General features: G+C 37.5%; 1 protein-coding gene across 1 annotated transcript; it reads left to right on the forward strand.

The window, feature by feature from the left end:
• Positions 1-1,596: 1,596 nt before the first annotated feature.
• SUSD2 (sushi domain containing 2) lies at positions 1,597-23,658 on the forward strand (the record flags this gene model as incomplete). Its single annotated transcript, XM_026036677.1, has 14 exons — positions 1,597-1,801; positions 3,959-4,110; positions 4,600-4,767; positions 4,995-5,169; positions 6,597-6,798; positions 7,422-7,507; positions 8,098-8,366; positions 10,801-10,944; positions 13,333-13,488; positions 14,393-14,641; positions 15,746-16,018; positions 16,770-16,952; positions 21,850-21,940; positions 23,544-23,658. Coding segments are annotated over 14 exons (2,468 nt in total), but the record flags the coding sequence as incomplete, so codon positions are not given.
• Between the last annotated feature and the right edge of the window lie 939 nt (positions 23,659-24,597).

The following is a 24,597-nucleotide window of genomic DNA, read 5'->3' on the forward strand; positions in this document are numbered from 1 at the left end:
CCGATAGACTAGATCTGGTGAACCCTCAGGTTCAGGAGGTTCCTCCTGTCTCAGTCCCTTAAAAGTGGCTGCAGTTGTCAATCCATCTTGTACTAAGGCGGAGCTCTTGTTGCTAAGGGGCAGATACACATACCATAAAAAGCACACTAACACAGCCAGAGACAGACTAACACAGTGTCTTTTCTGGCATGCACATAAACACAGACAGCTCTTGCGTAAATGTAGTCCAGTTCTGTTTCTCCTCTCCAGTTGATCGGGATGGAAAGTCACTAGAAAATGTACATATACATATATGCCATCTCCGTTCAGATTCACATATCCTCGCATACTAGCCTGAACAATAAATTTGTCTGATATCCACATACAAATCCCAAATCATTTAGTCAGTGAAGAACTGAGACCTTAGGTCTTTTCAGATATGAATTTCTTTCTACTTGCTGACTAGTCCAGCTTGAAGTTTGCTAGTAGATTACACATGTACACAAAGAACAGAAACCGCAATCACACAGATGATAGGAGCACGATTTAGATTGTGGTGATCAAGTGCAGGACTCAGAMTAGCGTATCAACCAGCAGTCTTTCTACATGTTACTAGCTTTTTTTAGTGTCTCTTCTCTCTATTTTTTATACTTGCTCTTCTCCAGACACTTTGACTCCTCCACTTCTCTTCACTTATTTATTTCTCTTCCCAAATAAATAACCCGTTCCTAATTACTTTTTTCTCATTGCTCCCAGTTTTGGCACATCTAATCTAAATTTGATATTCCTACTATTATTACCTACATCTATTCCTACTATTATTACCTACATCGTCTCAGCCTTACATGGTACTATTGACATGGCTACTTCAACAGCGTTGACCTTGAAAGATTCCACTCTCCAAAAGGTTTCCAATACTCCATTCCAATTATGTGTGAAATTTGGCCATCTCTCAGTTAATTTCCCCTTAACTATCTGTAAAATCCAGCCATTCCTCACAGTGTTGTCTGTAACATGTCAGCTTCTCACTGTCTGTATTGTGTTTAGCAGTTTTTCATGTCACATCTAGCAGTTCTGTTCAGATAGCCTAGCCTGAGGCCAGGGCCTCTCTGTCTGCACCCCTGAACAGCTACATTTTTAAATTTAGATTCAGACAAAACACACAACAAAAATACATCTTAGTAGCTTTTAGTAATCTGTTGTGGGAAGACACTGCATCATTAATGTTGACTTTCCATTCACTCAAGAGTTCAAACCTCCCAGTCAAAATGAATCCTGTGCAGTCTTGAGAGCTATAGTTGCTTTGCTGCATAACTACTCTTACTAATAAATATAAGTAGTGATGTCCACCAAATGCCTCCTCCTATTAGATGTAAAAAAAGATGTAAAAAAAAAAAAAAAAAAAAGGAGTTGTGTCATTATGTATCAGTCAGGAGGTAAATAAGTATGTCTCTGTTCAAAACAGAGTCACTTCATAAACATTACACTTATTTACAGTAGTCCTTCAGACTTTTTTTTTCTGTTATAGAAACCATCTAGAGGAGCTTAGTAATATTCCTAAAATGTCTACTTCCTTTTTTTTTTTTTTTTCCTTTCTTTTTTTTTTTTTTCTATAAGGAACTCCAGGCTCTTGCTCACATCAATGTGGGGAGCTGCTCAGCACCTGCTCTTGCCAGGTGACATGCCAGTCCCTGAGGACTTGCTGTCCTGATTATAAAGAATTTTGCCTTCACATTTCTCCCTACTCAGGATCCCTAATGGGAGGCAAAGACTTTGAGATTGAGAATACAGTTTTTAATACCTCTTCTAGGCTGAAATGCAGGTGAGTCATGTTTTAATATTCCTATGTCAACAAAGGCAATCTCACTGAGAATTTCCAGCAGTACCACAAAAAAGATTTGTAAGTGCAGGAATGAAAGTGTATTTTATAAAAGTTGTCAGAAATCTTATGACTCTTCAGATATGCAAAGACTGCTAATCTTCAAGCTCAAGAATACATCTTTTATGCATTTCTACACAGGAGCATTTATTTTGGTTTGAGTCTTTCTACATTACCATTCAGAGCCATTCAGAGGGACCTAGACCTGGACAGGTTGGAGAGTTGAGCAGAGAAGAACTTCCTGAGGTTCAACAAGGACAAGTGCAGGGTCCTGCACCTGGGCAGGAATAACCCCAGGTACCAGCACAGATCAGAGGTTGACCTGCTGGAGAGCAGCTCCACAGAGAGGGACCTGGGAGTCCTAGTTGACAAGTTAACCATGAGGCAGCAGAGCCCTCGGGTCCAGGGAAGCCAGTGGGCTCCTGGGAGGAGGATGCATCAGGAGAATGTTACCTGCAAATCAAGGGATCTCTGGAGCTCTGCTCAGCTCTGGTGAGGTTGCAGCTAGAGTACTGTGGGCATGTATGGGCTCCCCAGGACAAGAAGGATGTGGAGTTTTTAGAGAGGGTCCAGTGGAGAGCAACAAAGATGATAAAGGGACTGGAGCATCTATCATACGAGGAAAGGTTGAGTGAGCTGGGCCTGTTTTCCTTGGAGAAGAGAAGGTTGAGAGGGGATCTTATCAACATGTACAAATACTTGAGGGGAGAATGTAGGGAGGAAGAGGCCAAATTCCTCTTAGAGGGGGCCAGTGATAGGACAAAGGGCAATGGATATAAGCTGAAATAAACTGCAGTTCCATCTGCATGTGAGGAAGAACATCTTCACTGTGAGGGTGACAGAGTCCTGGAACAGGCTGCCCAGGGAGGTTTTGGAGTCTCCTTCTCTGGAGGTTTTCAAAATCCACCTGGATGCCACCCTGTGCCATGTGCTCTAGGTGTCCCTGCTTGAGCGGGGAGGTTGGACTAGATGATCTCTAGAGGTCCCTTCCAGCCTTAACCATTATGTGATTCCATGTGATTCTGTGATAGAATTGTTTCCCTGTTAGTCTTTCCTTTTACATACCACAGTAGTGACTTTTCTAAAGGGAATTTGTTTCAGGACTTTTCAGAGTTGTTAATATTTTTTAGCATGCCATTTTTTGAAAAAGAAGCATTAATTTCTCAAATAGAACTCCAGCAAGAAGAAAAAAATCCAGGAAAGTCACTGTATTTTTGCCTGTAAGTCAGTCTTTGATCCTAAGTATATGTCCTTCCATGAACCTTATGCACACGATATGTAAGATATACTGCATTTTTTTCTGGTGCTAAWATCCTCGTCTTTTTTCCACCAAGGACTCTCGGTAAGATTTTTGAACCTTTGCTATCTGGATAGCAGCACTTGAAATTATTGTAGTCCTACATCAGAAAAACTCTTTTTACCATGAACTTTTGGAAAACATAGTAATTGATTCTCTAAAATATAACTGTCTTTGTAGTGTGGATTACATACACAGTTACTTTATCATAGCCAAAAGAAACTTCCGCCAACAGGCTTCAAACTTCCTACAGCACATGGAGTAGCAATATAGTCACCGTACATTTATTCATCTAGGTAGGATTATTCTTTAGAATATTCTTTAGAACAATGGACAAGAATCCTGATTACAAGCAGATGGTTAAATTAGATGTAACGAGTTAATCTTTGGTTGTTCAATGACCTTCATTGCATTAATAGACTTCACTAGCAAAACAAAATCTACCTGATCTACCTGTGATACCTATATATCACTGTAATTGTTAAGGACCCTGTAATCCTATAATATTACCATCATTTTTGTCTTACTGCTCTCTTTTGTTGTTTGTTACTAATTTATCACACTCCTTTCCCCCAGTAATTAAACAGCAAATCTAATGTTTACAGCTGGGTGTGTGTTTGTTCACCCTGCCGCAGCACAAGCCAAAGTATATATGAGCTTTTCAAGATGATGTTTACTGCTACAGGCAAAATCACCATGGGGCTTCAAATGATCTACACACAGCACAAGAATGATACAACTGAAACATGCAGAATGTTTTTTTCTTTCAGTAGCACACTGAAAAATGTTTTCAATGTTAACAGGTTCAAGCAGAAAATTGAAACCAGTGGCTATGTTGCTAAGGATGGAAAAGCCCATTGCATCTCACCATTGCTATATGAGACTGGTTTTGTCCCCTTTGAAGTTTCTGCAGATGATGGGCTGACATTTCCGTACTCTGGAACCTGGTTATCAGGTTAATTAAATTTACAATATCCCTCTTGTTTTTGTATACTTGCTCTATGGACACATTAGGTAAACCTTCTCTTCTAATCACTTCTCTTATTCCTAAAAAGGCTCTTTGACCTCAGAAAAGTCATTCTTGCTCCCCTCATGGTTATTTTTGTTTTGAGAGATGAGCTTTCATGACAATCTAGTTCTGCAGCTATTTAGCACCAATAGCATTAAATCAYAAAAAATCCTGTTTAAAAGTAACATTGACTAAAGCAGTGCCCTTTTAGTAGCTACTTCTATCAGAAAATAACTGCATTCTGATGTTGAAATCTAAGGATTACACACACTATTCAAATTACACATTCTCTCAGCTTCATTTTACTGTTGTTACATCATGCAACTACTAGGAAAAATACACAGGAGAAATAATACTAAATCTTGTGCTATCATGACACTTTTTTAGAGCCATGCAAAGTAAAAATGTCATTAGTTCTTCTGTTTTGTAATGCAGTGCATCATAGCAAAGTTTCAGATGGAGAAAAATCTGTGCTGATTAATGCAACAAAATGGCAATATTATGGCACCCCCAACACTGACGGAAACTTATCCCTCACCTGGAAACATCAGATGCTTCCAGCAACGCATATCAATATAGAAGTCTGGGGATATGAGGAAACAGGTAAAGTGGCATTTTACCTATATGTGAGCATAAGCAGTCATCATTTTGTGTAACTTTTGTGCAGAGCTCTGTGCATTTTTCATTGAAGCTCAAGGAAAATGTATGTAAATATAAATAGCTCATGTAATATTTTTTTCCTCTTCATTTCCTTATGGTTGGAGACAGACAATTGACTTGATGTAAGTGACTTTCAGCATCCAAAAGCATTTTCTTCCTTTATGTGACAGGTGAGACTTACTCAGACAACTGGCTAGCCATATGGAAATATCTCTATACTTTGGCAAGAGAAGCACCTAATACTGGCACATTTTCTTTCACACCTGTACCTGGCAAAGGAAATTACAGTACTATGGACTTTGGAATTCTGAGAATTACACCCAGCAGCTATTCTGATGGGCAGAGGCAAGTGCTTCATGACATTTATGTATCACAGATACCTTATTATTGCTTCTTGTATTAAAGCTGCCATCTTCTTTGATGTTTAAAACCATGGCTCAAGCTCTATTTTGTAAGGAAAAAAATAGCATATGCTGTTCGAAAACTATGTCACTTAAATTTGGGGCATAGACCGTATTTAAGGAAAAACATGCATCTGCATGAAGATAGCTAATGGGAGATACCAGAGTGCATTGGCTGCTCTAGGCATGTTTTCCTGAGTTTCTTCTTTCTAGTAAGAGTAATATGTCTCAGGATTAGTGCCACCGGTTTATGATTTTTTTTTTTATTTTGTTAACAACAGTGATCTGTTTTCTTTGAATTACTGGAAAAATTAGCTTGTATCTGCATTTTTATAATAGTCTGCTTCTTGTTGATTTGAAATGACATCATGATCATTCCTGCAAACATAGCCAAATTAAAACTATATGTTTGAAAAGCTCTGCTGCAGCTTAGACTTCTTCCTTCTGTGTCAATCTTGGCAAGTAGAACTTTACAAGCCTTTTTTTTTTTTCTCTTGTGCCATATTGGTTTCATTTGCACTGCTTAGTCCTCTGAGATAGTGATTTGATTACTTAATATGATATATTTTGCTTTTTTCTCAGCACATTAGGACATGCTAACATATTTTGTTAAAACTGTGATATAGACCTGAGTTGCAGGATCGTTCTTTGTGGTAACCACAGGTCCTCCTTTGTGTTTTGCTTTCTTTGGTTTTGTATGCAAGTATTTGCAGGTCTACAAATTTTATACGTACTTCTTTGAAAGTCTACAGTTCCTGGTATAGATGGTGTAGTCCCTGCAAATATGTTAATTTCACTTCTTCAGTGTTTGATCATATTGCTAATCTATCAGACCTGTTTATCTTATCAGTTTGGAGATGCTAAATGTAGGAGGATGACCATTACTTTTTCTGAAGGATTTTTTACTGCAGTTGAAATGTTTCGTATATGATATTTTTCATGGGTGAAAAACAGAGTTGTCTTGGAACGGTGGCTTCTTGCCGCTTACTGCCACTGAGGTTGATATTACTTGGGCACATGGTTTTATTTGTTCTGGCCTAAATAAAACCATGATATGTAAAGGTGTGAGAAGAAAAGTTGTCTTTAGAAAGATTGGTGTAGGCTAGAAGCGCAAATGCTAAAAGGTATGTCTGATTATTCCATACTTGCTACATGTATCATGATATCTTTTAAATTAAAAAAAAAATCCAGTGCTGTGACTTTGCAGAAAAATGTGACCTTTGTAGTTGAAGAAAGTTTTCAGATTGTAAATTCCTTATAGTTAGTGATTAAGACACTGAATTACTTCAAAATAATGCTTCATCAGCCATCTGATAAACTTTTTGTCTTGCTTTTTTCTCCTTTTTTCTTCTTCTCTTCTCCCTTTCCCAGGAATGTTCCATCAGTCTGGAGCTCAGAGCATGCACTGGCCTGGCATCTTGGGGAAGACTTCAGAAATGACTCAAGTGCATGGGCAACTGCTAAATGCCTAGAGTGGGACAGAAAGGAGGAGAAGCTTCCAAACTTCCTTGAAGAAATTATAGATTGCCCTTGCACCTTGGCCCAGGCAAGGGCAGACACTGGCAGGTTCCATGTAAGTCAGTAAATAGAACACTGATATATTATGGTTCCAAGTAAAGGTTTAGGGACTGTTGTACTTCCCACTACCCACATACGCTTTTCCCTCTAAAATTTCATATATGCAAATACAATTATAAACATAATCATTTAACATAATCATTTACATATTAACATATACTCATTTAACATAAACAGCATGTTAAATGATAGAGGCAAATAGAACATATTTGGGCAGTAGGAATAAAAATGTGCACATAGGACATCCAGCTGCAACCATCTTCAAAGAGCAAATTAAGACAGTGATTGAACAGATGACTGAAAAACACTCAAGGAGGGCAAAATGAGCTCTGTGGAGCAGGGAGAAAGGATGATTTCTTCAGTGTCCCACAAGTTGACAATCTATGACTATAGTCAATATCCTAGCACATTTCCATAACAAAAGAAGCAGTCTTTGTGCCTGGTATGCCATAATTTGCTGACAGCATGCAGGTCAAAATATGAAGCAAATATCAGACGTACCTCAGAGACAGTGAGGAGGAAAGAAGACATTAAAAAAACAAAACAAAAAAAAAAAAAAAAGAAAATCAGACAGGTGAAAGAAGAACTCTATTGAATGTGAGCATTAATCTTTTTCAGACTGATTATGGCTGTGACATTGAAAAGGGGAGTGTGTGTACTTACCACCCTGGGGCTGTGCATTGTGTGAGGGCCATTCAAGCCAGGTAAAGAGATTTTGTTTTAACTGATTTTTTGAATTATTTGTTCCATTTGAGATAATAGTATTACCAGAGAAGTCACAAAGGTTTCTGCACCCTCAATTCTCAGGCACACAGCAACTGCTATTCACCCCTTATTCACTCAGCCCTCATTGCTGGGAAGATGTTAAGACTTTAGAATTACTAAAAAGCTAATTGTCCTATGCTAAATCTCTATATACCTAAAGAAGCACAAATGCCTAAATGAGATTCGATTAGACCTAATTAAGTCTTTCTTTTATTGACTTGCTTTAGTTCAACAGGTTAGTCTTTGCATTCTTCCTATTAGAATAGTATTAAACAGTGCAATGTTTCCATAGTTTTAAGGCCTACAGAAATTCCTTATTGCCTTGGTTATAGCCCCTTCTGTTCCACTCCTTCATAGACTATCTTGCAAGAACGGAAAGAAATCTGATTGAGAAGTGTAATTTCCAGACATCATTTAAGTATGTTAATTAAAACATTTAACAATGTCCATTAAAAAAAAAATAGTAGGCAAACTCCAAACACAAATGGATGTCACAGAGATGAATGGTGACACTGCATTTCTCACTCAGTCCCCAGTATGCAGCAGGGCAGCAGTGTTGCTATGATGCTACAGGGACCCAGATCCTCACGCAAGACTCCACAGGAGGCAGCACACCTGATCGAGGCCATGACTGGGGTTCACCACCTTTCATGAAACCTCCCCGAATACCTGGATTTTCCCATTGGCTTTATGATGTCATCAGCTTCTATTACTGCTGCCTGTGGTCTGATAATTGTCAGTTCTACATGAAACATCGGCCCTCCAGTGACTGTAGGAAGTATCGCCCACCTCGAGCTGGTAAGGGTTTCAGAATTCTATTGTGGAGTACAGCTATTTTATACAAGTATGCTATGTATTCTCAGCTGACAATGCTGAGACTACAATGTCCACTGGAAAAATTCCATGGAAGACTTTGGCTGATCTGTCAGTGTCAGAAACTGTGTATTTTTTTGAATCTCCTGCAAGATTTTCAACTATTATCTCATTAACCCCTTAAAAAGCTGGAGTTTGGTAATCTCCATGTTGTCTTCTTGTCTGTGGGCACTTTCTCAGAAAGAACTTAGGGATACCTAATGACAGTTTCACAATAGCTAGTAAAAGCTATCATGCTGAGAAATGCCATTCATCCAATATGGAAGTCTTGACATTTGCTAGTGCCTCTACTCCTCCTTCCGCTTGCTTTTAGGAAGCAATCTTTGGGTCTTGCCGTACTTCTATTGCTACCACGTTTCACCGTCTGAACTGGTAAGGTCCAGGTACCTCCAACAGGATTGTGTCCTCCCTTAAAGAAGAAAATAGCAAGGAGGCAGTGATTGATTTCAGGCAAAAGGGAGAAGACTGGAGAGAGCCAAGAGATCTAGTATGACATGACATGACATGACATGACATGACATGACATGACATGACATGATGTCATGAGCTAGGATTGGTGCGTTAGCTTTGCTGGCCTCACCTGCCTCTCCTTTAAAGGTGAACTGATCCTTGTTTCTTTCTTGTTTGATTTTTTTTCTCTTTTTTATTCCCCTTAGTGTCCTCCATCTTACCAGCTTTTTTTTTTTTTTTTTTTTTTTGGTTCTTCATAGCTCCTTTGAGACTCTCCCAGAACTAACAATAGTGAATAGTCATGTCTTTGATGATTCCTCTGTTGAAAGTCTCTGTCAGGAAACAGCAAGCATCAGCTTCTCTCTAAGGGCTGGGGAGCAGGGAGCTGAGTGTAACAAGAAAGGTTGGTATACCTCTGGCATAGCTCAGGCAGAAACTGAATGCCAAAGCCTGAGCTTAGACAGACTCACAGGCCAGTGGAATGAGCATGCATTTCAAGTTAGTGTACTCAGGGCTCTGACAGCTCCTTTACATGAAAGAAAGTCTAAAATATGCCTCTCAAGCAAAGATTTAAGCAAAAGTTGACAAGGAATGTGAAGCATGTGGTTTCACAATATCCCAGAGGTAATTATGCTATTACATACAGCATTCAGTATGACAAAATTTATCATACAATTCACACAAAACCCTAAAGATGCTTGGCTTTCTTCTGGGAAGTATACACCAAACTGCCTATGTGACTACACAGCCAGCAGAATATTCGTTAACCTTATGTAAGCCTAAACCTCTAAGAAAGTAACTCCACCAGTCCTTCTACAAAGATCTTTAAAACCTCCCAGAGCATATCTAAAATAGACACAGTGGAAGAACACCTTAAAAAAGTGATCTGTCCCGGTACGTAGAGAGCTTTCCTGGAACAAGAAATTTTGGGCTTAAATATCTCCTTTGCCTGATGTGAAAGAGTATCTTGAACCTACAGCTCAGGGGCAAGCCTTCATTACTGGGATTTATATAGTAAGTGTTTGATATAATTAATTATAAGGGGGACTTGCATTTTAGCCTGCAAATTCCAAGTGAATGCACCAACTACTGTGGGGAAAATGACCCTGGCGTAATGGGTATCATTTATGGAGGGGGCTGTCCCTCTGGCAAGATTGAGAAACGCAGTCATTCTCAAATACTTAACAAATACTCTGGGGTTCACATGTCATATGGATTTCTTTAAGCATGTTGTGGTTCATATCCCAGGTAAGATGGCACAATTTCAGCAGTTTTTTTCAGCTGGGAGGTGAAGGAAAAGGACCTTCTTCCCTCTTGTTACTCAAGCTAGGAAAATCAAAGATATCTGCTGAATTTGGAGAGGTTTTATGGCTGAGGATTACTGGCCTCTCTCTCTGTTCTGTCGAGATGAGTCCCTCTCTCTSTCCCTCTCCCACCCAGCTTCTCTGGCTCCTTCCAACCTTTGAAAGCACCCTGGTGAGCTGCTTTTGGAACAGTTCTGCCTCCAAACCCTTGTCTTCCCATGCATTTCATGGGAATCAGGCATCTGGCTTGTGGGTGAGCATTCTAATAGACTGCCTACCCGCACTGCTACACGTGACAGCCTTTGAAATTTTTGTCCTGAATGTTGATGGATTAAGACAACAGTAAGTGAAATGACATTTTGAACTGTTTCCATGGCCACCTATCCAAGGTGTGTTGTCAAGCTTGTACATGTCACATTTACAAGCCAGCCTTCCCCTTGTCCCCCTTGCATTTTATTCTTTCTCTAAGTGCTGTTCTTTGGATCACGACAGAGATTTATTTGGGTTTTGTTGTTTTTCATTTGTTTGTTTTCTGATGAAACTAAGAAGTATAATGAGCTGCTTTTTTCAGTTGTTACAATTTCTCTTTCCACTCTTTAAAACAGCATCTGCTTTTGGTGACCCACACTTTGTCACATTTGATGGTCTGAACTTTACCTTCAAAGGCCATGGGGAATACACATTTGTAGAGTCTGATCTGACATTCTTAAGAGTGCAAGGGAGGACCCAGCAGGCAAACTTTCCCAATGGTAAGTCGGTAAGAGAGGAAGCAGTACTGTCAGATAATAGCATATGAGTCTACTTGATTTACTCTTCCTAGAATTCCTCCTATCTTTTCCTTTTTTTCCCCTCCTTAGCCAGTTAGCAAGCTATGCTACTATCTCTCTCTGGGCTTTAACACAGCCCTTCTTCCATTCTCAGAAAGAAAGTCTCAGAATGAAGTTTTTATCAGTGACAACATGAATTTATATTTACAATATGCATTTTTCCTTTCTGTGTAGTCAGTATAGATATTCATTGTGAGATAACTGGCCAAAAATGTGCTGAGTTACTTGCATCATGTTTAAAAACATAGTTGTGAAGCACAAATTTCCTCATAGGTATGTTGAGTAGGGCTAGTGTTATCTGTTTAACTCTGTATTTATTAACTCAAGACAGAAAATAAAAACCCAGAAAAGCAGTGGTCAAGAGAACTGATTATAATTCAAACTTTGGAAATCTCCAAAAGGAGATTTACCACAGTAAGCAGACGAGTCCCAGATACATTGCAGAATTCAAAATGAAAGTCAGGAATGCAAAGTACTAGTTAAGAACAAATTTCAATCTTTACAAGATTGTTCTTGTGTAATTACAGGACTCTTAGGTATCTTGGGCAAATCCATCAAAGATAAGATGAGAGAGTCACATATGAGACCACATACTTAATTCCAGTTGTGGAATTAAATAACAAATAATAGTTTCATAGAGAGTGGTTACTGACCTTTAGCAGAAGTTATATATTAATAGAATGTTTCTTATGTTGCATAATGTAAAAAGAGGCAGCATAATATGGGTAATTCCTGTGTGATATGGAGGAAAGAGAACCTCTGAGAAACGATGATCAAATTAAAAGATGTAGGGTCAGACATCTCTTTTTGGACCAGCTGATATATATATGCACAGCAAGAAAGATAAGCCTTTGGATACTAAAGTCCAGAAGTACCTTCAGAAGTATGTAACAGCAAAAAAAAGGAGGAATAAGAAAATAAATGGAAACAGATTTTTTTTTCCCTGAGCTTCAGTTACAAAAAGCATTATCTTGCAAAGATGGAAAGAGCATGCCAGTACCCTTTTTATTACTGAAATTGCTAAAGGTTTTTAAAAAAACGTTTGTTTTTTTTTTTTTCAGGCAATTTGGCCAGTTGTGAAAGATCAGTGTTTTTAAGCTAATCCAAAGGCAGTCAGGATGTTCAGGGAAAAAAATAACTTTCTGATCAAAGGTCATTTGTTAGTTTTGTTGGGTTTGAATAATGGAAGTTTAAGGATATATGTTGCCTTTGAGAACTCATGACAACATCTCTCATTTCTCTCCACTGTCATCCCCATCTGTAAGGATTTTCTGAATGGGGAAAAATTCTCTCTGAATACATCAAACTAGTAGAAAAATGCTGAATGTCTGACGTAAAGATGGCTGAGGGGATTACCTTTGTTCAATTGAGCTTGGTTGTCCTGTTGTTTTGTTTTGTTTTGTTTGTTTGTTTTTATTTTTTGGCTTATTTGTAGAACAAAGCCTTGGGCATAAAACCTACAGGCATTTGCGACCTTCATCATATGACTAGGCCAATTGCAAACCATCCTGTAAGATGGAGTAAATCATATAAACACACTTGAAAATGAGGGGAGAAATTGAGTATAAAACAGTTGAATGTTTACATTACAAGCTTAAATTAATTCATTACAACCTGAAAAGACACAGATACTTTAATTTATGTTTTTCCCATATCTAGTGCCCATGGAGAATAACAGAAGAGCCTGTTTTCAAGAAACAATATTCTAGTTGGTGTCTGGGATGCCATTTAATAATTTGATTTTTCTGATAAAATTGTTAGGATAGATTAGAAATTCATGTAATAGCATCCTCATATTGAGTATCACACTGAATGAGTTAACAGGGAAATATTAAGCTCTTGATACATTTTGTTATGTCTGTGGGAGCAGTGATAGTAGTGAATGAGCAGTCCAGTCTCGAGTTTATCATATTGGCACTGTATTATACTCTGAGATCAGTTGCTTAGTTCTTGTTCATCCCTAATCCGGTCTGCTGTTTTGTTCTCTCAGTTTCCTCTATTTGGCATGCTTTATGTGAGATGATGAGTTTTCCTAGGCCATACACATAGGAGATAAACCATTCTAAACCATGCCACCGCCACTGGGTTGAAGAATTTAGTATTTCCAGACATTCTGAGTATTTAACATTCCACTTTCCCTACATTATATTGGTAGGAGAATTAAATTGTGAGGTTTTATGTGATTTACATCCTTAACAATTCCTTCAAATAGAAATAATCATATTTATTTTTCCTTATGGTTATGACTTTCCATATTTACCTTATATGATGCTATATATTTGGGGGGGGGGGGATTTTTTTCTTTGGAAGGATCAGAAGCTCTGGTGACAGGCTTGTCTGCAGTGGCCATGCAGGAGAACAACTCTGATGTGATTGAGGTACGCTACTCAGAGGATTTGAATATGGAAGTCCTATTGAATCAAATGGTGGTCAACTTCTCCGAGCAAAGTTGGATGGACTTAAAAGGTCAGATACAAATATCAGCCTTGAAAGCTATTAATTACTGTGCTTTTGTTCCAGGCACGCCTTCCATTCCTGTGTAGTCCATGTAATATCCCTAGATGTATATGTTTCAACGCTCTTTTCACTGTACGTTTTAAAAACAGGCAGCAGTCACTCTGAAAATTACATAAYGAATGAAATAAAGGAGTAGCAATACCCCAGCTAACGGTATTTTATTCTGAACTCAGTTTTGAGTTCAATTGCTTCCAGTTGATGAATAGAGACAGTAAGTCAAGGCAGAATTAGTCGGATTGCAGAGCTGACATGGGTCTCAGTGAAAGAAATCAAATTGAGGGAAGAGTATGGGTGGGAATGCTTATGTATCCAATCTGCTTTGCTAGCCCTGTCTTTATAGTAGCCTGTATAGTAGCATGGATTCCTCTGGCTTTTGAAATCTATTGTAGCTATACTATTTGTACACTTGATTGCTACACTGTGGGCAGGAGTGTGGCCACTASAGCTACAGGGAGTTAATCCCCTTATCTCCCCAGCCATGGTTTAAGCATGTTGTCAAGAACTGCACTGTGACTATGTCCTTATGCAGAGGTATAGTGGGGAGTCAAAGTCCAGGAGAGCATATCATATCCTGTGACTTCCCTGATTCTCATCATCACTACTTTAAAAATCATAGTTGTACCTGGAAATTTCTACACAATATCTACAAAGAGATGGTCTACTGCCAGGTTTTCCAGTATTCTCATCCCAAAACTGATGGTGTGAAGGTGCAGCCTCCCTTTAAAAGCTTTTCAGAATGTAGCCCAGAAAGGAAAAGAGGAAATGTTTTAAGAAAAAATGGTTAAAACAGGTAACACAGAAAACTGTTTACTACTGATTGTCTTATTTTCTCCTCTTCATCTCATTGTTACAGGTCTTTTTCTCCATTCTACAGTTGCTCAAACTGTCACAGTGATGTTCTCTTCGGGGGCCGGAGTAGAAATAAGAGGAAGTGGAGGATTTCTAACACTGACAGTTCTGCTCCCAGAAAAGTTTATGAATCACACACAGGGTCTTTTTGGGATAATGAATGGTAATATAGAAGATGAATATACCTTCAAGAATAAAACAACCCTATCTGTTCAAGCTACTCCCCAGCAGTTGTTTGAGTTTGGAGCTGACTGTAAGTATTTTCTTTGACCTGTAATTTCATTTTGTTTTCAAATTCAAAACTGTTTATGATCTGTGGACTAACAAATCACATCTATGCTAAGCATCTTGTATAGGGAAGAGAAAAGGGAGGAAGAGAAGTGTGACCTTCTTTATAAAAGTGGATGAAATATCTAACCAAAATGTATGAAGACAGAATCAAGAGGCAACCTCCTGCTCTTTGCTTCATCGACAGTTAACATCCATATATGACATCTTAAATTTCAGGATTCCATCTACTGTGCCCAGGTGGATGCAGGTTCACAAAACTGAAGTGTCACAAAAGTACAGCTGTTCCCAGGGTCAGCTATCTTTTTCAAGGATATTAGCAATGTTTCCATTAAGTATTATGCTGTTAATTTTAATAATCAACTATTAAGCGACAATTTAATAATTGTCCTTTTTTAAAAAAAAAAAAGTAAAAGAGTATCTGTTTGCTTTAATTTAATGAAAATGAGTAGGCTACTACATCTAGCCTGCTGAGTTAAAATGTCTGCATTCTTCCTAACATAAGGTAAGCAGATGAGCCAGAAATATGTTGCAAAATACGTTCCACCAGCCGCTCACTGTATCAAGCACTTTCATACTCTGAGATTGAGATCATACTGAAAAGTCTCACTACTACTAATTCAGCAAATTTCCTATGTAGCACAGCAAATGGAAAGAGTGGGACTACACCAGAAATGATAAAGCATGGACAAATAGGATCTGGATTTGTGTTGCTTGCACCATTTGGTTTAGCTAGCTCTGTCTGAGGTAATTTTTGTCACCATTTTGCCAGCAGGCCTTAAAAAAYATCTTAATGTAAAATCATAGCTGTGCAATTATTTGGATCTAATTTAAAAAAAATGATCAAATACTAGATTAGCCAAACACTGCATTAGTGCTTGACTGAGATGGTACTAGTCAAAAGATTTTAAAAAAATCTTGAATTCTATGAAGATGTACTAAGTATGGCTTCCCATCTCTTTTCCAGCTCTAGCTATGTTTACATAAGTAAGCAGGTGAATTATGATCAGAATATGTATAGATCTCTAGACAAAGTTACACATGAATCTCTCTCTTTCTGTCTCTCAAGGGGCTGTTGAAAATGGAACTTCCCTTTTTACGTATGACACAGAGTTCTTATTGAACAATTTCTTTTTTGTGGAAAAGCACAACTCCTCTTTTCTGCCAGTGTTCTTTCCTTATGAAGACTCTGCTGATCCTTTGATGAAAGACATGGTCTTGCTCTGTGATTCTGACCCGTTCTGCAAATTCGATGTCCTGACAACCAGAAGTCTTCAAGTAGGAAATTCAACAAAACTGTCTCATCAGAATCACAAGTGGCTAGTAGAAAGCCTAAAATCAGGTGAGATTACATTAAACAAAACAGCCACCACTACAGTTCTACAGGAATCTAAGTAGTTGAGACTATTAACAGCAGGTTTCATTACTATTATTGCACGTGCTGTTAAACACTCTTAGCAGGAGTACCAGGAGTACCAGGATGCTGGAGCACCAGCATCATTTTACCAGGAAAACTCTGCAGTGATTACAAACACAGAATACATTTTCTTGTATCATCTGAACTCTTACTCCCTTGTCATGAGTAGAAACCTCAGCTTTATTTCCTGTGCTTTCATCTGCCCTCCTCAGAAATAAAATCAAAATGAATAAAAATCAGTTAATTATGAAGCGTGCTGCAGATTCTCTTCATCTTACCTACAGTTCCCTTGTCCATTTATGATATGATGGTAGCTCTTACTGCTAGAGGTAATTTAGCAACCTACCTTCCAGGTTCCAGGCTTATCTTGTACGTGGAGTGACTGATACACAAAGGACCGAGATTTTAGCACTTTCAAACAATAGTAGTTTCAGGATTCAGGAAACCTGAAATATTGAAGAGAACCTAAACAAGACATGTCTGCGAAGTTTTGAGGGTCTGAGATTTCTATCGGTCAACATAACCACAAGTACTGTGTCTAAAGTCATGTCTTGACCCAGGTAATCGAGGCATTTAGATCCACCAACCTCAAACTTCAGCTGGAATACCTCCAATACAATGTGGATTTGTTAACCCAAATGCAAAATACTTTAACCAAATATTTCTCTTTTATTAGTGATCTCTTGTGGCTGGCTGGATCATCCAGCCAATGGAAGAAAGGAAGGAACGAACTATCTGTCAGGTTCAGCCATCCATTTCATCTGCAATCAAGGCTATGAGCTCACTGGATCAAAGCAAAGAATCTGTGAAGCAACAGGAGTCTGGTCCGGGGCAACACCCAGCTGCATCCTGAGAACAGGTCTGTGTCTTTTCAAATGTTACAAATATCAGCATAAATCACCCACAGAAACAAAGCAATATTGTAATGCCGTTTGAGAAAAGCTACTTCTTTTACTTGAGAAGTAGAAGAGTTGAATGTGAGACCCTTGAGCTCCAAAAAAGAATAGTACTTCATCTTTCTACTCTAAAATTTCTAGCACTTTTTAAAGTTAAACTCATCAGCACTCCAGTTATCAGCAATAGAAAATGGAGTGCTCAGGGCATAATGTATCTCTTTTTCTTGATTTGACCAAAATGAGCTAGTGGATATGCTTCTTTAATAGATGATTTAAAACAAATTTCAAGCTCATTTGTAGAAAAGTCGGAAAATGTAGTGCTTCACTAATAATTCTTACACAGATACAAAGGACAGAAAAGCAATCCTTATTTATAGTATTATTTTTGTGTGCTTTTCTCCTATAACCTGAATGTTCTGTCATTGTTTTTCTGAATAGACATGTCTACATATACATACACATAGCTAACTATGAAGTATTTAAACCTCAAGTGTCCACACAACCAGAGTTCTTTTTCAAGAATAAATTATGCAAAGTCCCCAAACACTTATTGTTATTCCTTGCTCTGTCATGCCTAATATAGTTTTAATTTAGTTTTAACCTTCTTGGACGCAATCCTGTATAGCATGCTCTAGGTAACCCTCCATGTGCAGGGGCATTGGACTAGGTGATGTCTAAAGGTCCCTTCCAACCTTCACGATTCTGTGATCCTATGATTCTTTGAAACTGGACAGATCTGTTCTGACCCATCTGAAGGATGGCTTATGAGGCCATACATTCTAAAATGCATAATTCAAGACACACTCGTTACTCAACAGTCTGTGATAACAGGGGGCAGGGAGCAGACATAGCACCTGTACCTCTCTCCATCCTTCCCCCTAGTAACCCTGCACTTGCTGAACACCACTGGATTTTTTGAGTCCTGAAGTGCTATGCTATTTGAACATCCAATGTATTATTCTATAGCAGCAAAATTATTGGGAATGAGGTAATACTAATCATTATAAAAAAAAAGCCACTCTTGTATCACTGATGTAGATTATTAATTATCCTGGAATTTTTGTATTTAATAACAGTTACACTAACTCTATGGTTTATGCGAAACCACAAATTATTTTCTAACAGGCAACTTGTAATGAAAATAAAGCTGTTTTACTCATAGGCCATAGCTAACGTAAGTGCCCACAAGGTGGCGATGTTTCAAAGCAGCAGGGTGAGGTAGAGCTTCTTGGCGCGTGGAGACGTTTTTTGGTGCTGGCTAAATTGTTCTGAAACTGTTCAGCAAGGAAGCCTCGACAGCAAATTCTCCGTTCTGAGGATCTCCCAAAGAAATGTGGAAAATGCAGAACACATTGGCGATGAGTTCTTAGTCAGCAGACACACTTCATCAGCCTTTGCAGGCCTGTGCCTGCTAGTAAGTTATTTGGCACACCATTCCACACATTTGGATGGTGGTTTTGGCAAGATGAACCGCAAGGTAGTTTGGGCTGTAGACTGGACTTCAGCATGAAGAATAATTATTGAACGTTTGCACAGAACAAGTACAAAGCAAACAATATTGCTTACTTTTGAACAGATAAGTGTATGGTTTCTGGAGTGTTATCTTAGACCAACTATTGTAGTAATCAATATGCAACATACTGCATTCATGGAAGCCAATCTCAGCAGTCTCAGCTGAGCCAACGCCTCATCTAGAGGCATTCTTACATTTTTATTTAACATGATAGGCCAAAGATACTTACAGTGTACTTTATTAACTATGGAAAAGGTGAGATTCAGAAGCTCTACCAGATAATTTACTATCATTTGTTCACAACAGTAACAGACAGATCCTTCGTCAAAAGTCTGAGAATAAAATCGTCACTAAGTAAGGCCAGAGCTTGAAAACAATCAGTGGTGAAACACGTTGCCAAATTGAAAACTTAGAACATTTTTCCATTGCTGCCATCAACCGCTTGCCTACTGGATATGAGCCAGTTAGTCTCAATAAGCAAACTGGATGTTAACATTTACACTCGAGAGAAGGGGGCAAAAAGCCAGCCCTGAAAGATCAAAGGGTAAGAATTGGAAGATACTCAGAAATCAGCTGCATTCAGAATGATGAAGTGTCACAGCTTTATGGATAAGCAAACAAAAAAAAGTTTCCAGTGCTTTCCTGAAAGATAGCAAAGAAAGCATGAAAGATTTTAATTTGATTTTAACAAAGACCTTTCTTAATATTTGAAATTTGGGGTTGTAGCTTATTTGTAGTAGCCAAAATTCGTATGTTTTTCAGGAAGCTGGAAACTTCCTGAAAATGCAGAGGAGTAACAAGGCTGCCCATAGCAGCAGATATCAGAATATCAGCAGGATATCATGATCAAGACAATATAAAATATAAATTGCATATAAGGTTTTCTCTTACTGCATTTTTTAACTGCAGTGTTCTGGTAACAGCATTCCTGTACATTCTTATTCCTCCTTTGACATCAGAAAATATACTTCTGGAAATCAGTCTCCATATGAGAAATTTGCTTTATTGAAATATCCAAGCTTCTCCACAGAAAACTGTCAAAACAGAAAAAAAATCCTCATGCTTGAGTTTAATGGTCTAGTAATTCTACCATGTTCATATCCAGTACTTGCTTTTTGCTAAATACATTTTAGCCTGCTATCTAGCAGAGTTGAAATCCAGTTGAAATCCTGTCTTATCCTTATTTTAATTCAATATAATTACAGAGAACATTTCATAGACCTGCTGCTGGAGGGGTCAGTTTTCCTCACTTTTCTCCTCTCCATATGACAATATGCTGCTGTTTCACCAACATCCATTTTACCAAGCTCTGTGGCAGAGGGCCTTCTTCACATAAGAAAAATGATAGCAAAAATTAATGAAGAGCGCTTTCATATTTCTGGAGCGCCTGAATGGGTGACCGCTGGCCTAGCCACTATAATTAGTGGTCACATTTACTTCCAGCATGAACTATTAAAACACATCTTTTTTTTCTTTCTTTTTTCTTTTTCTTTTTCCTTTTTTTTTTTTTTTTAGCCTCTGGCTTCCTTCATTAAGAACATAGGGCCCAGTCTTGTAGCATTCTGATCTTCCCAGAGTGCTTGTTTCCGGTGCTATTGCATTTGCTGCAATTTTTCAGCACATCGAATTCAATCTCTTTTTATAGCAAATCACCCAGATCTTTTAGTTGCTACATGCTTCTATTTTTCAAAAGCTAGAAAACCTAACTGAAAGTATAAGAATTTTGAAAATTGTATAGGAATGGAAGCAGAAGCAAGAAAATAAACACCAGCTCTTTTGCAAGCTGTATTTTTGTACTTGAAATTTCAAACATACATTTCACTTTTAGGCCTGCATATTTTTGCTTTTGAGTTTTTTTTYCTTGAATTAAAGTTTCCATGGAAATCCACTGCTAATAATTACTTTGCTATGCTTCTAATTACAATTCTGCTGCAAGGCTTGCCACTCCCACAGCAACCTTTCTTCACAGAACATTTGCATAGCAGGAGAGTAAGAAACTGTCCACAAAATCAACAAGGAGAATCAGAAGTAAAATACAACTAAGAAAATGTAAAACTCAATAATATACAAATATGATAGACAATKATTTGGCATTGTTAAACACACTTTGCTTTCATAGCTTTGCCATCCTTTCATCACTTCAAAGTCTGATTTTTCAGGGTTAGGTTCTATGTAAATACCATTTTTTTTTTTGAAAGTTGGCAGAGATATCATTAGCACTGCCTTTTATTTAAGAAACGAAATACCAGGTGGATTTACTCAAAAAATTTGATTTATCTATGGTTTCCAGGGGAATGAGTGCAAAGCATGTAACAATTAAGATAGATTCCTTGAGATTAAAAGTAGAATACCAAGTTTTCACAATAGCAAAATACAATGTTTTCACAATACAGACAATTCACCACTGGACCAAGCTACCAAGACCAATGCAAAGTTCTTATTGCTTGATGGATACATWCAGACCTGTCTGCACGGTGGTGTTTGAATCAAACATAAGTTATTTTGCCTGAAACAGAAGTTACAGGATGAAGAATTAATGCTTGTTTATCTATCACACTTCTTTCCTCAAGCTCCAGTGTAAGCAAGTTACCTATTTAAGGGTTACAGAAGTGTGAATTACATCACTGTTATCACTGTGTACTAGGCAGTAGCTAGAGTAATTCTTCCTACAGACATGACACATCAATGAAGAAGCAGGAAAAAATATATTAGAGCTCAGATACACCACACTGGTCCTCTGTCTCCAGACAGACTACATATTCTCTGATACATGCACATAGTGCTATTAACAGGTTCACAAATAGGACAGAACCTTTAACCTAGTTCACCTTAAGCTACCACAGTGTCTCAGTGACAAAAGACTACTATTTGCATAGTATTTTTAGGAAATTCCCTGTCATATAATGTAAAGCAAGTTTCACTTGAACAGCAAAACAAATTCATGTCCTTGATAAGTCATTTTAGAATAGTAACATAAGCATATCCTTATTTAGTCATCCGAAATTACTTGAAGCAAATATAAGGGCAATTTTTAAAGCAATCAAACAGATTGTCAGTTGTTGGGGTAGAATTCTAAATTAGCCTTGAAGTTCATGAAATTGACCACTAACCATCCTATCTCCTGTTTTAGAACAACTTTCACAGACACTTGTCCTAACCCTCAAATGATTAGAAATTATGTGACTTCCTACTCTTTACCTCTTTGCTCCTAAAATACAGAGAGTAGTAAAATATAAGTGCTACATACACAAATTAAAAAACTCTCACGTGACTACGTTGAAACTAATTCATATGAGAAACGTATCAGTGCCTTACTGTTTTATTGTGGTTGCTTTCTTCTTTTGTAGATGTCAAGCAAGTAATTCTGCTTGGCTGTATATTTGGAGCTGTTGGTCTTGTGGTCCTGGCACGTCTGATTTTCTTGTGTAGAAAGGAGAGGTAAGGACTCAACTGAAAAGAAAAAGGAAGCTACTAAAGAAATAGCAAATATCATGCCCTTTTCACTCTTTTTTTCTCAATGAAAAACAACATGATATCTTTTTTGCTACTATTTTTAAATTTAAAAAAAAAGTCTCAGTAGTTCATATTCTACTGGAACACTATGAAGCAATGTTGGGAGTGTGTTATCAGGACAAGCAAATATGTAATTGATTGAAAAGGAACAGTATTTGAGGTCATAATTTCCTTACTAGGTGATAAGTTTACCTCTCTAGAAGCGTTCTATTTAAGAACAGATGTACTGATAATACCAGTAGGTAAATTGGAAGTATCTGAAGAATGTATTGCATGGCATCATAACTTAACACATTTTTGAACCTATTCCCATCTTCTTTAGGCATGCATGAATCTGCCTTGAGAATGTTTATAGCTTTTGTGCAAAAGGGGAGAATAGAATTTAAAGGAYTGCATCTTTTTCTTGCACATTCTTTGAACCTTTGTACCAAAGTTGACAGAAATACAACTCACTGGGAAAACTATTGTATATTCAAAAGAACTCCCTTCAAAACATTTGTTAGATAATAAATTACTGTGAGTTTTCAATCATTTGTTTTAAAAGACTGATACATTTTACCTGCTCTATGTTCCATTCTGATAGTCAATATTAACAAAATACTTCAAAAGTATTTTGGCTCCAAGGCTTTCCAACATCAAAGTTTCATCTTTGCAGGTGCTCTGTGTCTATTAGAGTGCTAAATTTTGCCTCTCCCCTTTAAATCACTTAAGCATTTTTTTTTATACTTCACAAGGAACACACACATTTTTTCTTCTTCCTCTGTGTATACATATATATACATTTTATATATATATATACACACACACACATTTCATATATATATAAACAGTGTAGACATCTKCAGCAATTAATATTTTTTGATACATATAAAATGTGTAGACAAGGGAAATCTCCCTAATTTGTTAGATTTTACACACATGATTCTCACATTCAGACTGTTAACCAACTGGTATGAAACAGTTGTACTACTATTACTGATGCCTAGTAGATGCCTAGACTAGTCTTACTGATCGGCTAAAAGACAATATAAGGTTCAGAATTTTCTGTTGAGTTTTGAGTTCCTTTATTTATTTATTTATTTATTTATTTATTTATTCTTTCTGATTTCTCCTCCAAAAGCAGTTTTCTGTCCAGACTCTTCGTTATCATTATTTTCAAACCAGAGAAATTTTCCCAGTTTCTCCTTCTCCTTCTGTAGCATAGACCATCCTACTAGAAAAGAGAAATGGATAATTTCACAGGGATAACAGCAAGTCTTTAGTATTCTGTAATTTCTTTAAACATTGCTCATTCAGAAAGAGTGTTACTTATCATTCAATGACTTATTTTGATGATTTAAGCATCTTGACTCTTCAACAGTGTGAAACAGGGAAACGAATATATGTACTGAAATTACACAGAAGTGAGTGCTTTAAGATACATGTTCCTAATCTACCTATCCCTGTATTCTTCTAATTCTGCTTTAAACAGTAACATTATAACTATTTTAAATTATCTCAGCTTTTTTTTTTATCTTTTCCTCCCAAGATACAAACACAACCAGAAGCTTGTTTCTGAGGTTCCAGTTACATCGGAACAAGAAACAGTGAAATTCCAGAGACGTTTTCAATTAGATACAGAAAAAAGTGTAGTGGAGGATTAAATTACCTGCAGCATGCATCTTTTTATACATCAACCAAGGACAGATTTTTCAAACACAAGTGATGGTTTTATGCAGTATGCTAACAGTTAATTTCTACTTTCTATACAACAACTGTTGAATTGCGTAAGAACTGCTAACTAATGTCATGGGATTATCATGGCACATTCAGCCTATTGTGTATCAAAAGCAAATGATAATGCCTCTGAAGGCATGAAAGTTATATGCATTAGTTTCTTATCTTAATCACACCTTCCTCAGTAGAACTACAGTTTTGAGAAAGAAAACAAAGAGTTTGTAATTTTTCTGCACTTCTATTATTTATGCTTTCACTTGAAAACAGATAAAACAAAAATAACCCTAGTCTCTACTGCTGGCCATTGTCTAAAGAAGGACCTTCCCTGAGGCATGTAATGTGGAAAATTTGAAAGAGGATGCAGAGTCAGATGGATAAAAAACACCTGCAAGTCAGTTGAATTTACATTTTTTCCTTTTTTTGATCGAAAGGAAGAGATGCTGAAAATATTTAAACATTGTATTCTTGCAGAATACTCATTGCAAATGACATGAATTTTTTAAAGGGATGCAACCAAAAAAAAAAAAAAATCGGAAAATAAAACTTTCATTTCTGGTAAATATCAAAGGATTTTTTCAAAATCTGTTGTTATTCAACTGCCTGTCAGATAAAAATGCTCACAGGCCAGCTATAAAACCTTTGTAGAAATTGTCAGTGGCTTTGTAATGTACCACCATAATAAAGAATCAGTTTCACTGCTTGCATGTAGCTGAACAAGACAAGCGTCCTTGCATTTACAGTCACTGTCCTGATGATAACCTTGCTACCATTCCTTCAAAGGTTGTCCACAAAGTGAGCCACAGCCTCTCACCTGGGGTATATACATGCATGTGTGTGTGCATAGGTCTGTCCCTATGCATATGTGT

Source organism: Nothoprocta perdicaria, unplaced genomic scaffold (genome assembly GCF_003342845.1).
Source record: "Nothoprocta perdicaria isolate Ctin4 unplaced genomic scaffold, notPer1 scaffold_185, whole genome shotgun sequence".
Lineage (NCBI taxonomy): Eukaryota > Metazoa > Chordata > Aves > Tinamiformes > Tinamidae > Nothoprocta > Nothoprocta perdicaria.